This window comes from Pteropus vampyrus, unplaced genomic scaffold (assembly GCF_000151845.1).
Source record: "Pteropus vampyrus isolate Shadow unplaced genomic scaffold, Pvam_2.0 Scaffold163, whole genome shotgun sequence".
In the NCBI taxonomy this organism is placed as follows: domain Eukaryota; kingdom Metazoa; phylum Chordata; class Mammalia; order Chiroptera; family Pteropodidae; genus Pteropus; species Pteropus vampyrus.
Genome location: NW_011888944.1, coordinates 25,395 through 39,945, shown reverse-complemented (window position 1 = coordinate 39,945; position 14,551 = coordinate 25,395). Strand labels below are relative to the sequence as shown.

Sequence of the window (14,551 nt, the reverse complement as noted above, 5' to 3'; positions counted from 1 at the left end):
CTCAGCCCAGGGCCAGCCACGGAGCTCGTGCTCGATGATTGTAGCTCTTCTCTTGTTGAAAGACTCCTGCCCTGAGACGCCCGGCCGTGTAGCCCTAAGGGACACTAACCCCTCTGACCTCCATCGCCGAGACGCGAAGTGACACAGGCCTGGAAGGAGCGGAGAAAAGTGCTGTCACTCGTTTAAGAACTGGGTCGCGTCAGGGCCCGTGAGCTCGGAGAAGCCCCAGTTCTGACCGGGCTCTGGCTGTGCCTGCGGCTGTCAGAAGTGCTTCTCCCCTCACTGAGCAGTAAGCGCCCGGAGACGCGAGGAGGCCCTGAATCCTGTCTGCTCCCCCGACCATGAAAATGTTTTCCTAGACAAACGTGGGAAACAGGATGAATTCGTGGCAACGGGGGCTCTCTCCGGAAGCGAAGCAGGAGCGAAGCGCGCCCAGCCGCGGTCCAGCCTGGCAACTGTGAGGGATGCGTGCCGACGTTTCTGCTTCCCGATGCTCCGTTGATAAGTGTGTCCCAGGCTCTTCCAGGCGGCGGGTCCCCCTCCGGCCTCGAATGTCAGGTCGGCGTGGTTTTCTGTCATTCAGCGAACTTGCTTTTTAAGGAAACGGGTGGGGTGGGGAGAGCACAGAAGCCACTGGTGTCCAGCCTGGTGATCCAAACCCCCCAAAGGAGTGAACAGCGACAGCTCCTGACCCCTCACAGGAAGGGCATGGTTATCCTTCCCTTGAGAAGGAATCTCAACAGGCCGGGTAAGTTCCCGAGGTCACACAGCTAGTTCGAGATGGAACCAGGTCTGCAAACTCCAGCCCAGGGATCGGTGCCCCACGAGTGTTTGCTAGGGTTAGGTTTGGCCTCAGGTGACAGAAACCTCCATGGTGACCGAAACAGTGTAGGTTTTCCCGCTCACATGAAGACAGTTGGCAGGGCTAGTACAGCTGGTGCTCAAGGACCACACGGCCTGCTTTGCCCTGGACAGTCCCGACGCATGCCCGTGGTCCTGCAGTGGTTATTAACGCCCTCGAATAGGACCAGGTGTGGATAATAAATGATAGACTTACTGCAGTCAATAAAGACACAGGCTCCTTCTGACTTCCTGCTCCGGCATCTGAACAGGTGGTCCCCATCCCCAGGCAAAGGCGCTGGTCATACAGATTGTGCACTACAGCCCTCGGGAGCTCCATTCACTCCGTACCCATTGTAGATTTATTATAACGGTTTTCCAGTTGACAATAGTGTCTTGTGAAGCAGGGACCTTTCTAATTCTCACAAAGTTACCATGGGGACTAATAGCAGTGCTTTCTCGAGGTCACCTAGTGATCCGAGAGGGCTGCCGAAGCTCCAGCCCTCACATTCACCATCCTGACAGCAGAAAGGAGAAAGGGCAAAAAATGAGATCACACCTCCTTGTTGAAAAGCTCTTTTTAAGGAGACTTCCTGGAAGCCCCGCCAATATTTCTGTTTATAGCCAATCGCCACACTTCGCTGAGCATGGGTCACTCCCGGTAGTGTGGGAGTTCTGTTATTGATGAAGGGGGACATGTGGGAGGAGGGAGAAAACAAGCAGTCGGCCACGCCACGTGGCTCCACCTTGTGACTGCATTTAGCAGTACATCTCAGAGACCACGTGCGCCTGGATCGAATGTCGGAAATAGATGCCCCTCACTGACCCTCCTCCCATCTTTCTCTTTCCTGACTTACGGATTTGGTTCTACACCCACAGCATCTTCGGGAAAGCTGGGATCCCTCCAGAAGAGATCCCGTACATCACCCTGAGCACAGGTGGCTGCGAGATCTTGGCTTCCATCTTCTCTGTGAGTAAGCTGAGCGTCATTCCTGCGAACATCGCAGGGGCTTAAGCAGGGCTGCTGTGAACCCGAGTCCCCATTAAAGGCGTCACTCCAAAGGTGTCTGAATTTTAGGAGTTTATCATGCAGAAGATGGCCGTGTCTCCCTGGGAGTCCAGACCAGAGTTCCTGTTGCATTGACTTTTAAAATGTTTCGGAACCACGGGCTGTCGCCTTATCACCCTGGGTGTGTAGGAGTTCGCAAGGCAAAGCACAGGAGAAGTATCGCGGAGAGGGTGACTTTAACGATGAGCGACAATCTCTGAAAGAAGAGAAACGTAGGGCTCATCACTCTTTCTCAGTCTCCGGTATGCGAAGTAAGCATTTGGGGGGAAGGGGTGTCGCAGACTCTAGCAGAAATCGCACAGGTTTCGCAATCAGACCAAACCAGCTTGGAATCCCGGCTTCGGAGCTTCTTGGCTGTGTGACGTTGGACGCCGCGCCCAACCTCTCTGAGCTTCCGTTGCCCCCTTTATGAGCTATCCCTGTCTCTTCTGGCTGGCAGGTGTGCGGTCTGAGCCTCGCGTCTTAGGCACACTGCCCGCATTTCCAAAGGAAAGAGAAGAGCGTCGGAATTGGAGTGGCCTTGCTCTCTGACCTTGCTCTCTGACCTTGACGAAGTAGCGCACTGACTGCCGCTCTCACTCAGCGACCTGTGCCGACGACGGGACAGAAGCCGGCGCAAACCCGCCGCGCCGTGCAGTCGCGTTTCTGGCTCCTTTTCGGCAGAATGCTGTTTTACAACTTGCTCTTCACAGGGCATTTAACAGGATGCTTTAAAAAATAGTTGCCACGGAAGTGCTGAGGCCAGCGTTCGGTCTCCCTGTCCTGCCGTCTGCAGACTTTTTATTGGAGGGAAGATATTTCGATGTTTCATAATCTGGACGTTTCATAAAATTCTTGTCTCGTGCTCCAGACTGTCCCCCGTTGTCATTATCATTTCTATTGATCCGCGGAAAAGCACAGTCTGGAATGAAAACGATGTGGAAATTACAAGGTTTATTTGGGGAGGGGAGGTTGGGGTAAATCATTAGGGTAAATGTGTAAAATTCAGAAAAACAGGAAGAAACAAAACAGAAATCACCTACGATCACAGCACCCAAGGGAGTTTGGCCCAAACGCCCCTGTCTTTTCTGTGCATAGACGTATCTTTTATTTCCACACGGCAGTGATGCTGTTCTAGACGCTCACTTGAACCTGGCTTTTGCTCACATAGACTTATGTCAGAACGATTTTCCCTTTCATTCCCTCTGGTTTGCGTAAATTATATCACAGTGGAAAGCATACACAGAAAAGCATGCGAGCATCGCCCCCTGGGAATTGGTGTGCAAGCCCCACCATTCTTGACAAACCGGTAATGTGGTAATTTGCTTAACTGTTGTCTGTAGGGTCGGGGTTGCCAGGAGACGGGGGTTGGGTAGGGGGTCCCTGCTCAGAGCCAGACATACTGCCTGGATCCCGATCCCAGCTCTGACCCTTTTGAGCTATGTGACCCCGGGCAAGTTATTCAACAGCTCTGTGACTCGATTTCCTCATTTCTGTAATAGGGCCATCGCCCCTGCCTCCTGGGGCGGGGCGAGGATTAAACGAGTGACCGCATATTAAATGACATGAGCAGTGCCAGGCAGACGACGTGCGCTCAGCGTCAGCTACTCTTGCCGTATGTAGGTAGGGTCCCTTTATTTGTCATTTTAAGCAAGACTGTGATGAACATCCTTGCGGACAGCAGGGTTTACAGGGACTGTCACAGTCTTTTGATAGTTGAAGAAACCAAGTCTCGAAGAAATGACTTACCCAGACGGCCAGTAGGTAGGGACCTGAGGGAGTGGGGAGAGCTAACATCTAGTGCTCCCCGAGACCCCGAGCACTCTCCACGGGATCCTGTGAAGGCTCGCCCCACTCCCGAAAGTCTCGCTTTCACCCTATTCGAAAGAAGAGCAAGCAGAGGCAATGGTGACGCTTCCAACCTCGGTCGCCCCATCTCCTTCCGTTCCCACTGTCTGGCTGGCCCATCGTCTTCTTTAAAAGCTGACGATATCTGACAAAGTATTCCTTGGACGTGCCAGTCCCAGGAAGGAGGTAAATGACATAACCCACCCCCACCCCGGGGAGAGGAGGAGAGGACCCTTCAAACCCAGAGCCGAGCATCACAGCCTCTGAAGGGTCTGCCTCTCGCTGCCTTCCAGTTTGGATCATGGTGGATCATGGCCATTTGGATCATGTGTGTTCTAGAGGTATGGGGACCTCTGTGTGGCCCACGGCGGGGAGTGACAGCTTCGTAGCTCTGGTGGTGGATTCATTCATTCATGCGTTCCACAAGCCGCTATGGCACTCCCGTATCATGCTCACGCTAGAACATCACCAGTGAAATTGTCATGATCTAGAGAGAAAGACAGACCCAGCGTCAGACACGTGCCGCTTGGACCCTTGGGTTGACTTCCTTTTGGGGTTTTCGGGGGGGGTTTCTTGGGGGGGGGGCTTGGGAGGCGGGGGGTTGTTGGGCCGGGGGGGTTTAGCCAGGTGAAGGGAAGGGAAGTGCATTGGGCAGCTTGCCCCGGGCAACTGTGTGCATGACCCCAGCCACCTGCCCTCCCCCTGAGAGCTGGAGACACAGAATCGTCCATTAGAAATGGTCCATTCGAAATGTAGCATTTAAATGGCATCCCTGGAAAATCACGAGGCGGAATTCGGTATGAAGCCGGGCGACTGAGATGAAACAAGGTCCTGGGGAGAGAGAGCTTCGGCTCTGAGTTCAAACCCTAGACACCCTTTTGCCAGCGGAGCGGACTTGGGAAAATCGCCCAGCATCTCCGAATTTATTTGCTATTTTTAAAATGGACATAAGCAGGCCCACCTGTGGTAGGCAGGCTACCGCCCCCCACCCCGAAGTTCTAATTCCCGGAGGCTATGTGTTATCGTATACGGCAGAGAGGCTTTGTAGGTGTGATGGAGTCAAGAATCTCGAGACGGGAGGTAATCCTGGATCATCCAAGTGGCCCGATGAATCGGAAGGATCCTTACAAGTGACAGAGAGGAGAGAGCGGGAGTCAGATAAAACGGGATGGCAAAAGCGGAGGTGGCAGGGTCAGCTGTCGGCTGTGCAGACGGAGGGTGGGGCCACCGGCCGAGGAGGACGGACGGCCTGGAGAAGCCGGGGAAGGCAAGGAGCAGATTCTTCCGTGGAGCTTCCAGAAGGAACATTCTAGCAACTGTGATGTCGCCCATGAGATCAGTTTAGACTTCTGACCTCCTGAGCTGTGAGAGAATAAATATGCGCTGCTTTAAGCCACTAAGTTTGTGGTCATCTGTGACAGCGGCCACAGAACCCAGCACAGAACTGTCATGGAGACAGAAGGCAGAGTACCTGAAGGCCCACTGCACCTGACAGAGGCAGTATTCAGGGCGCCGCCCCCCCACAAGAATGATCTCACCCCTCGCTCTTTCAAAAGTTCTTCTTGCCTTATTTCCAAAAATACAGATACGATTTCATCCATCCCTTGCGGTAACTGCCTACCAAAGAGACTTTCCGGTTTTCACTCTCTCTTCTCACTGAGATTTTGACAGTCTATTGAAATGGCTTTGGGCCTCATTAAGTGGAGAAAGACATTTTTGTTCATTTGACTTGCAATTAGTTTTGGCTCCTGGCACCGCCCACCAGCTTGGGCAGCTGTCAATAATTGCCATCTTGCAGAAATGGCTGGTTTTCCTATTCTTGGAGCAGGATTCATTCTCTGATGAGTGAACTTCCAGCGAGTGTCACTGGAGCCTGACGAGCCCGAGCATGCGCTGCCACGCGGGGCGGCAGCTTGCGGAGCACGAGGCTCATGCCATTGAGAAGCTGAGACTCTGCGCTTTCTGAAATCAGGAGAAACAGAGTTCGCGTCAGTCATTCCTGCTTTTTATTCATTGCAGTAAGTTTGCGTAGCTGTCAGGAATGGACTATGCCATAGAGTTGAAATTAAAAAAAAAAAATCCTATCGGTTTCCACGGCCTACAGCCGCCTCTGCTTCCCGACAAAGCCCCCGGTTTCAGAATCAAGGCCTCAGAACTCCCCGCCGCTCCTCGAGCCGCTGCGCCTGGCGCTCGTTAGGGAGGCGAATGGCGGAACGGGGGGCTCTGCGGTCTCCGGGCCCCGAGCTTACTGGCTGGGCAACCCTGGGCCAGTCACTTAACCTCTCTGAGCCCTTGTTTTCTCTTAGGAAAAGTGAGAATAATAACAGATCTGCATTTTCGTGAGAATTATACACGAGTGCCCCACTGCTTGGCAGAGAGCAGTACTCAATAAACGTTAATTGTTGTTATAGGCTGCGCTGTGTGCAGCAAAATGCATATGTTAAAATCCTAACCCCCAGAACCTCCAAATGTAACTCGATTTGGAAATAGGGCCTTTGTGCAAGTCATTGGTTAGGATGAGATCATTCTGGAAAGGGGGGTGAGCTGATCGAATAAGGGGGAGTTGGACACGCAGAGAACACCACGAGCAGAGGCAGTGAGGCCACGAAGCCCAGGGGCTCTCGGGAGCTGGGGCAGAGGCTGGAGCACGTCCTCCCCTGCACCCTCAGAGGGGGCACGGCCCTGCGGGCACGTCGATCTCGGAACTGTGAGAGAAGACATGTCTGCTGTTCCACCTCTTGTGAGCCCAGCGCATTGACACAATTGTTCGTATTCCTGAAGAGAACCAAACATGTGCTACGAAGAAGTCTGAAGATGCCCTGCTGCCCCCCAAAACTTAGAAGATGGAGCTGGGCCAGAGCGTTTTTTCTTTCTGCATTCAGCAATGCTGGTCGGGTCCCTGCTCTGTACCAGCAACAGGTCCAGGTGTGTGAGATGCACCAGGTCCAGGTGCGTGAGATGCAGCAGGTCCAGGTGCATGAGATGCACCAGGTCCAAGTGCGTGAGATGCAGCAGGTCCAGGTGCATAAGATGCAGCAGGTCCAGGTGCGTGAGATGCAGCAGGTCCAGGTGTGTGAGATGCGTCAGTGGACAGAGGAGACGAAGGCCTTGCCCGCCGGAAGACAAGCTCCTGGTAGAGGGACAAGTAATGAACAGCGACATGAGTGAGTCAGCCGAGTGGGAGCTTAGCAGGTAAAGGGTGCTGGGAGGAAGGGTGGGACACTGAGGGGGGCGTTGAAGGATGGAGTAGGTGGCTGCATGAAATATGTCTCAGGCCCAAGGATGAGGGAGTTGTCACCCTGATATCCAGACAGGCCCCAGCAGGACAGAAACGGCACAGTGTGGTCGGAGGGCAGGTTACCTCGGGGGTCGGGGAGTGTGGGGTGGGCAGGCCACCCGTCAGGAGCAGTGGCCTTCAGTGGAGGGACACAGCCAGCCCCGGGGGAGCCGGGGACCAGCACCTGGGTCCCACTCTCTTCCTTCCCCGCTTCCGATTTCTTCCTGGCGCCCCATTTGCTGACAGCACCTGGGAGCAGCAGGCGGCCTGTACCTCTGCTCCTCGGTCGTTGTCCAGGTCACAGAGCAGGGTGCAGGTGGATCTGGAGAGGCGCACGGGGGGTCCAGAGCAAGCCCCAGGCAGGAACCTGTCACCAGTCTGAAGAGGGCAGGGGTCCGGCAGGGCTGGAGGGACGCGGCCGGGGGTATTGACCGCTGAGCGCCTTGTCGTGAAAAGGATCCCTCTGGCCACTGCCGAGGGAACAGACCGGGGCGAGGGTGGTGAGGGCAGCAGCAGGGAGACTGTCTGGAGGCTGGAAAAGAGGCCGATTTTCCCATGAATCGTCAGACCTAAAATGGGCATCAAAGGACTGAGTTCAGCTAATCCTCCTCTGCATACAAATGGTCCACGATAAAAGATGCTGCGGCATTTCCGGGGCCACAGCTGGCGAGGAGAAAGCACCCGGCCTCCGTGGAATTATTAGATTAAGTCCCAGTTTATCTAACAGTTTACAGGAATTTAGTAGAAGGGAGGGGGCCACATGAAGCAAAAGCAGAGACAGACGCCCCTTTCGGCCCCCAAACTCCCCGGAGGGCATGCGTGGCTGCCAGGGGCTCCATCTGAGCCAGGTGGGCAGCACCCACCAGAGTGGAGAAATTAAACTTCAGGGCCAGCGGCTTTTCGTATTTGATTCCCGCGTCGTCATTGGAGAAGCACTTATGTAATCCGTCGCCTTGGTGGAAACGTGCACGGCAACATGGGGGCTCTCCTGGTTCTGAGGCTCATCCTCACGGGGGTGGGGAACTTGGAGGGGAGGGAGGTGAGGGGGACCCAGCGCCAGGGCCAGCGGCCCACGCAGGCAGGCCGTTTCGTGCTGGAAGGCCACGTCCCTGTAGCCCCTGCTCTCGCCCGCCCCAGCCCTGACAATACCTTTGAGAGGCGCTTCCTTTCCGAGTCTGGCCAAGGACACAGCCCAGCCAGGCCCTGCCGCCCCCTGTCCGGCTCCCAGGATGTGCCCCTGGGCCTTTATTTCCCACCAAATGTCTTCCGATGTCCTCCCCGTGTCTGGTAGCTTCCTTGGGCTCCCCTGTGTCGGAGCCAGCGACACCAGCTCCCCCACCTAAGGAAGCGGAGGGCTTGGCTCACAGTGGGTGGGGGACTTGGGTGGGGGCAGCGCACTGCGTTCCTTTGTGTCAGCCCCGAGTGATGGCCGCCCCCACCAGACACTGCCCCCTGCCCGCCGGCTCTCGGCTCTGTGCCCCTGGTGTCCGTGCACTGACTCCTATGTCACCTGGCCATCTAGGATTTCTTCCTCAACTTCTTTTCTATAAAAGCTAAAATTTTTCCGACTTGCCCCAAACTGAGAACAGTTTAAATTTATGATCATAAGCTTCCTATGAACCACTTTTTCCTTTCGAAGCGGGCAGGAGGCAGGGCTGTGTTCCCCCTGGAAGCTGCAGAAGCTATGGCTTTGGCCCCAGGAAGAATTTTTACCAGGACTGGAAACCTTGGAGAAGCCCGGTCTACGGCCAGCCTTTCCTGCTAGTCCAGTTGGCCCCCAGCCATGTCTGATTTTGTACTTTGGTTAAATTGTCTCAAAACCATTTTAACTTATTATTCTCGGGGTTCATGGACCCCAATGATAATCATTTAAAAAGTAACTTTTTCATTTATCAGACCTGTGGCCCAAACAGATAGACAGGCCTCACATACATTCATCTTTTAAAGAGAAATTTCTGAACGAAGTTTATGTTCCGATGAATTATTTTTAACTTTTAATTTAGAGAGAGCCTGTTCCCAGCAGAAAGTTATCGCTCAGACCCTGGTTCTGAGCACAGGCTTTAAAGCTCCAACAACTTAGGAATAACCGCAACTTGCCAAGGTCTCGGCTGCTTTTCAGAGGTTAGTGGAAGCAAAGATCAATGCTTTCATGTTTAAAACAGAATCGCTAGGCGTGAGAAGTAATACAGAAACATGCTGTTCCTTGTCATGCAATCTGCCTTTGCTGTCCTTCCTCCACTGAGAGCTGCGTTCGAGATAATCACACCATCCTCCTTTCTCCCAAAGTGCCTAGCGCTAAAGCTTTGGCAATGATCCAGTTTCTGCCTGGAGGGTCACTAATCCCGGGTGTGGCAAGGCTCCTCCTCAGAGCATCAAGACCAAGGACAACCATTTGGGATACTGGGCGTTGGCCCCAATCTGGGAGGCATCATCTTGCCCCACTGTTCAGTCTGTGTGTGTGTTACAAGACTGTGTGTATGTCACACAGTAACACGGTCCGCTAAGCTAGGCGCTGGCCCACAACAAGCCCTCAGCACATAATCGAATGGCTCAGTTAAGGCCGTTTGGGGGAAGGTGTACCCCCTAACTGACAGAGCAGTCAGACCAGATGTGCTGAGGGAGGCTGAGCCCTCCACCAATGGCCGCCTTCTGGGGCTCTGCGCACAGTCAGCCGCTCGGCCCGCAAGCTCACAGGAGCAAGTCGGGTCAAGCCAGGAGGTTCCCAGGACGGGGCCTGGCCTGGAATAGGACAGGAAGAAGGGGTGTCCTCTACGCTCAGAAGGCCCACGCTTGTGGCGGAATGAGATGAGCTCTTCCTGGGCCCCGGAGCCCTGGGAACAGGCACGCTGCCAGCGCTGAGTACGTCACACACTTCACACTGAGCTGTAAACAGAGGGCACGACACAGAGATGAACCCATAAAATCCATCCGGTTTTCATGCGTGTATGAATTTCTCAAAGCATACCGGACTGTACAACCAAAAAGGGTACATGTTATCGAATCTAACTACCCACCGATGAAATCGATTTTTAAATCCTAACCAAAAAAATTTTTTACCGTGATTATTCTACCAGATGTCCTGGTGCTTTAGGCAGGCAGTGGGTGCCAGGTGAGTGGCTGCTGAACGGATGAATGACCCTGTGGCTCTGGAGTCCCCAGAGGGGCTTTTGGGGGGCATCTGGAGGCTGACAGCCCATCCCCAGCTGACCGCGGTACCTCCTGAGGCTGCCGTTGGTCTTGAGTTACAGTCTTCATTCAGGATTTTAATGGTGAGCGGATACACCACATTTACAGCGATCGCTTCTGACAGCCGGGGACTTAGAGACCTTAATGGGACTTGGAGGAGGCAGGGAGACCTGCAGGCCAGTCCTGTGTCCCACGAGGACAGAGAGCGTTGTTTTCATTTCTTCTCTTTCTCAGTTCCCTGGTGTCTTCCTAGACCGTACTTAGAGATTAATTCCACATGCGGGGGGAGTGTGTCCAGCTTTACCTTGGCTCAGGGTCATCTGGAGACTTTAGGGGAATGAAACAAACATCCAGAACCTCCCCACCCCCGAAGCGCCTGAATGCCGGCATCGTATGCGACGTGCTCCTCACCTGGTTTGCCACGGGGTTGGCTAAGACGTCCTTACACTGTAGTAAAAAGCTATTCCACCCCGAGATGAAAAGTTGCCGGTGTGGGTATTGGAAATCGTTGGAGATGAAGAAGGAATAAAGTTTTGTGACTCGGGATAGAGATTCTTATCTTCATGCTTTAGCTAAGTTGATCTTTTAGACTTTTTTTTTTTTTTTTTTTTAAGGTAAAAAAGCTCACTGTAGAATACTCGGAAAAAGGCTGAAAAATAACAAGTTAAATAATAACCACACATCCCCCAACCGGCGTGAGCCATCATCAACGGTTCTCCGCTTTCTCTTTCCACGAAATGGGAGGAGGAAAGCGGAGAGGTGGGCGCCTGACGTCATCGGGAGACCTGGTGTGCGTGCTGAATGTCAGCCTGTCCGCCCATCCAGACAGCCTTGGCGGAGGGTATTTCGGTCTTCCTTTCACAGATGACAGCCCTGGGGCTCTGGGAAACGAAGTGCCGTGTTAGCTTTCACACATCTGGGAAGCGGTAGACCCAGGACACAAGCCGAGTCTGCTGGCCTCTGAAACTTAACTGCAATCACCATTCTTCAGGGCCATTGGCGTTTGAAGGGGCAGACACAGGGCCCAGCCGGCGGGAGGTTGATGCCAGTCCTGCAGCTGCAGCAGAAGCTGGGTTGGGGACATGGCTTGAGGGGCTGCAGTCATGGGAGCTTCCTGGTATCATACCCCAGAATGGAACGGACCCAGCCAGGCACGGGCAGAGTGGGAAACAACAGGACCCTCTCTGCCTGCTCCCACCCCTGCGCCGTCTGCCATATGAAATCTAGGACGTGGGGGCTGGACGTGGAGGGAGCCGGCCTGGCTCCAAAGCGGGAGGGGCTGCGGCGACCACGTCCCCTCGGTTCCTCTCCCAGACTCCCCAGCAGACAGGTCTACCCTCCCCTAAAGGCGAAGATCAGGAGGACACGGGAATGTCCGGGCGCATGGCAGCGGCTCGAGTATGGTCACTTTCTTCTCCCTTTGTTTCTCATAAAGGACGGCTGGAGAGAGTCACCGGCCTGTCTCAGAGCAGAGTCGTCCTTGAACCCTGACCCCGAGCCGGGTTCCCAGCACCCCGCTCCCCTTCTCTCCCTGCAGGAGGCGCAGTAGTAACCAGCTCTCTTTGACCCTGACCTAGGGCTTGGTCATCGAGCGCCTGGGACGGAGACCGCTCCTCATGGGCGGCTTTGGACTGATGGCCCTCTTCTTCGGGATCCTCACGGTCACGCCGACACTGCAGGTGAGAGTCACGCCCTGTGCCTGTCACGCCCTGAGGGGAGTCAGCGTGGGGCTGGCTTCCCGCCTCGCTGCTCTGGGGCCCTTGCGTGGGAAGCTGGCACTGTCTGCGGACACTTCTGGCGCTGTGGCCTCCCCCAGGGCCTTCTCGGCTCTCAAGCTGCTGGGGAGCAGGGCTCAGGGATGAGTCCTTGGGCTGGGAGATGAGACCCCTGACTTCTGGTCCTGTCTCTGCTGCTCGTGAGCTCCGTGATCTTGGGGAATATATGTCCCCTCTCTGAGCTGCAGTTTACTTATCTGTGGGATAGAAGAGATCGCCTAGACAATTGCGAAGATGCCTGGCTCTGCCGTAGGAGACAGTTGCACGACTGTCACATCATTGGCTGGTGGGTACCAGCAGGGACTCTGGGGCCAGACCTCCTGGATGTGAATCCTGGCTTTCCCCCTTACTCGCCATGAAACTTTGGCGTTTCGCCAAACCTCTCTGCTCCCTGCGTCTGTAAAGCAGGCGGCTAAATGGCTTAGGGGTTATCATTATCCCCATTTTACGGACCCTGAAACTGGGGCTCAGAGATGGAAAGCGACCTGTCCACGGTCACACAGGTGAATGGAGGAGGAGCTGTGACAGGAACCCAGGCCTTCGAGCACCTGCCTCCTCACCTGCCCACCGCTGCTCTCACAGGACCACGCCCCCTGGACCCCTTACCTGAGCATTGCGTGTATTCTGGCCATCATCGCCTCCTTCTGTAGCGGTCCAGGTAAGGCACCCCCACTTCTGCACCAGCTGGCCCGGGGCTCACAGCACCACGGATGGATTGTACAGATGGGGGAGTCCACAGCCCAGGGAGGGACGAGGCCTGACTGGGGAGGGGGCTGGAAGAGAGAGCCCCCAGCCCTTACGTGCCATGACTGCCTTCGTTTCCATCCCATAGATGGTGGGTGATGCGCTCACCAAAAGATGCGTTAATGATAACATACAACATACAGCAACGGTTGATGGTGTGAGACCCACCAGCCAGACACACTGATTTGGGATGAATCGAAGACACTCAAATTACAGTCTGTGCCCAGAGAGAAGTTACAGTTTAGCGTAGAAGAGGTAACAATGATGACAATAATAACAATAATGGTAATGCCTAAGATGTATTGGCCACTGGTTATGTGCTCTGCTTGGCCAAGACCTCGATGTGCTCAACTGATTTAAGGCTCGCGACAGCTCTGGAGAAGTTGGGGGTGGGAGGTGACCGGCATAGGGCGAGCGGCCATGGAATCACCTGACTCCCGGGGCCCTCACCACCACCTTGCGCCACCCGCAAGAGAGTGCAGTGTGGAGCATTCCGAGCCTCCGTTTACCCCGACTCACTCCCAGCCCCAGCTCCGCCATTTCCCTATTGGGAAAGTCCTCTCCTCTCCTTGGGCCTCAGTTTCCCGACCTGTAAAATGGCCAGGGTGGACGAGACTGAGGGCCCTGCCATTCCTGGCTCCGGGTCTGTGTCCCCTGTGAGAGGCCCCATCGGAGGCCACGGTGGGACTGAGACCGCCCAGATCTCCCAGGGGGCATTGCTGCGGTTCCTCTTTGTTTGGGTTTCTGTGCTGACGGAAACACACTCAGTTTTTATCAGAGCAGAGAGACATGAACCTCTGTTTCTCCCTTCACGTTGCTGATTTTGCATCACGTTCCATGTCCCGTCACATTTGTGACGAGGGAAAAGCCTCTCTCCCCACCCGGGACCTCGGAATGTTGTAATGAGGGGGCAGAATGGGCCCGGGAACAGCCGAGGAGGGCGTCAGGCACACACCTGTGTGCGCACCTGCCCACGCACACACACCACTGCTGTGATGGCGGTCAGGAGGCTGCAGGAGGAACAGGGAGCGCACCATGCAGGAGGAAGCGTGCGTAGTCCGTGCGTAGTCCCGCGGGCCTCCCCCTCCCCCACTCCCGGGCGTATTCCCCCTCGGGGCCCTTGGAGCGGATGGCCAGGGGGCCCCATGCTGGGCCTGGAAACACTGGGGAGCAAATCTGGAGACAGGCAGTCTCTGCTCTCATGAAGTTAATAAGCTGGTATGGAATCGTCACCTGAGATGTCACAGGCCCAGTGAGGCCTCTCCTGACAAAGTCAGACACACCCAATGTGTACACACACACACACACACGCGTACACACACGTACACACATGCACGCACACACACACGTACACACGTACACATATACACACATGCGCACGCACACACACATACACACCCGTACACACGTACGCACACACACGTATGCACACACATACACACACGTAAACATGTGCACACGCACACATGTGCACACGCACGCACACACGTACACACACGTACACGTACGCGCACACACGTACACACACGTACACACACGTACACACGCGTGCACACACACGCACGCACACACGTACACACACACGTACACACATGTACACGTACGCACACACACGTACACACACATACACACACGTACACACACGCGCGCACACACGTACACACGTGCGCACACACACGTACACACACACGTACACACACGTACACACGTACACACACGTACACACGTACACACACGTACACACGTACACGCACACACGTACACACACGTACACACATACACACACACGTACACACACACACACATACACACACATACACACACACGTACACA

General features: G+C 54.8%; 1 protein-coding gene across 1 annotated transcript in view; it reads left to right on the top strand.

The window, feature by feature from the left end:
- Positions 1-12,926, top strand: part of SLC2A9 (solute carrier family 2 member 9) — a 75,939-nt gene extending 63,013 nt beyond the window's left edge. The window contains 4 exon segments of the mRNA XM_023536623.1: positions 1,699-1,810; positions 11,777-11,878; positions 12,557-12,632; positions 12,807-12,926. Of these exon segments, the coding sequence (XP_023392391.1) occupies positions 1,699-1,810; positions 11,777-11,878; positions 12,557-12,632; positions 12,807-12,817 (301 nt within the window). The 3' untranslated portion in view covers positions 12,818-12,926.
- Positions 12,927-14,551: the final 1,625 nt, after the last annotated feature.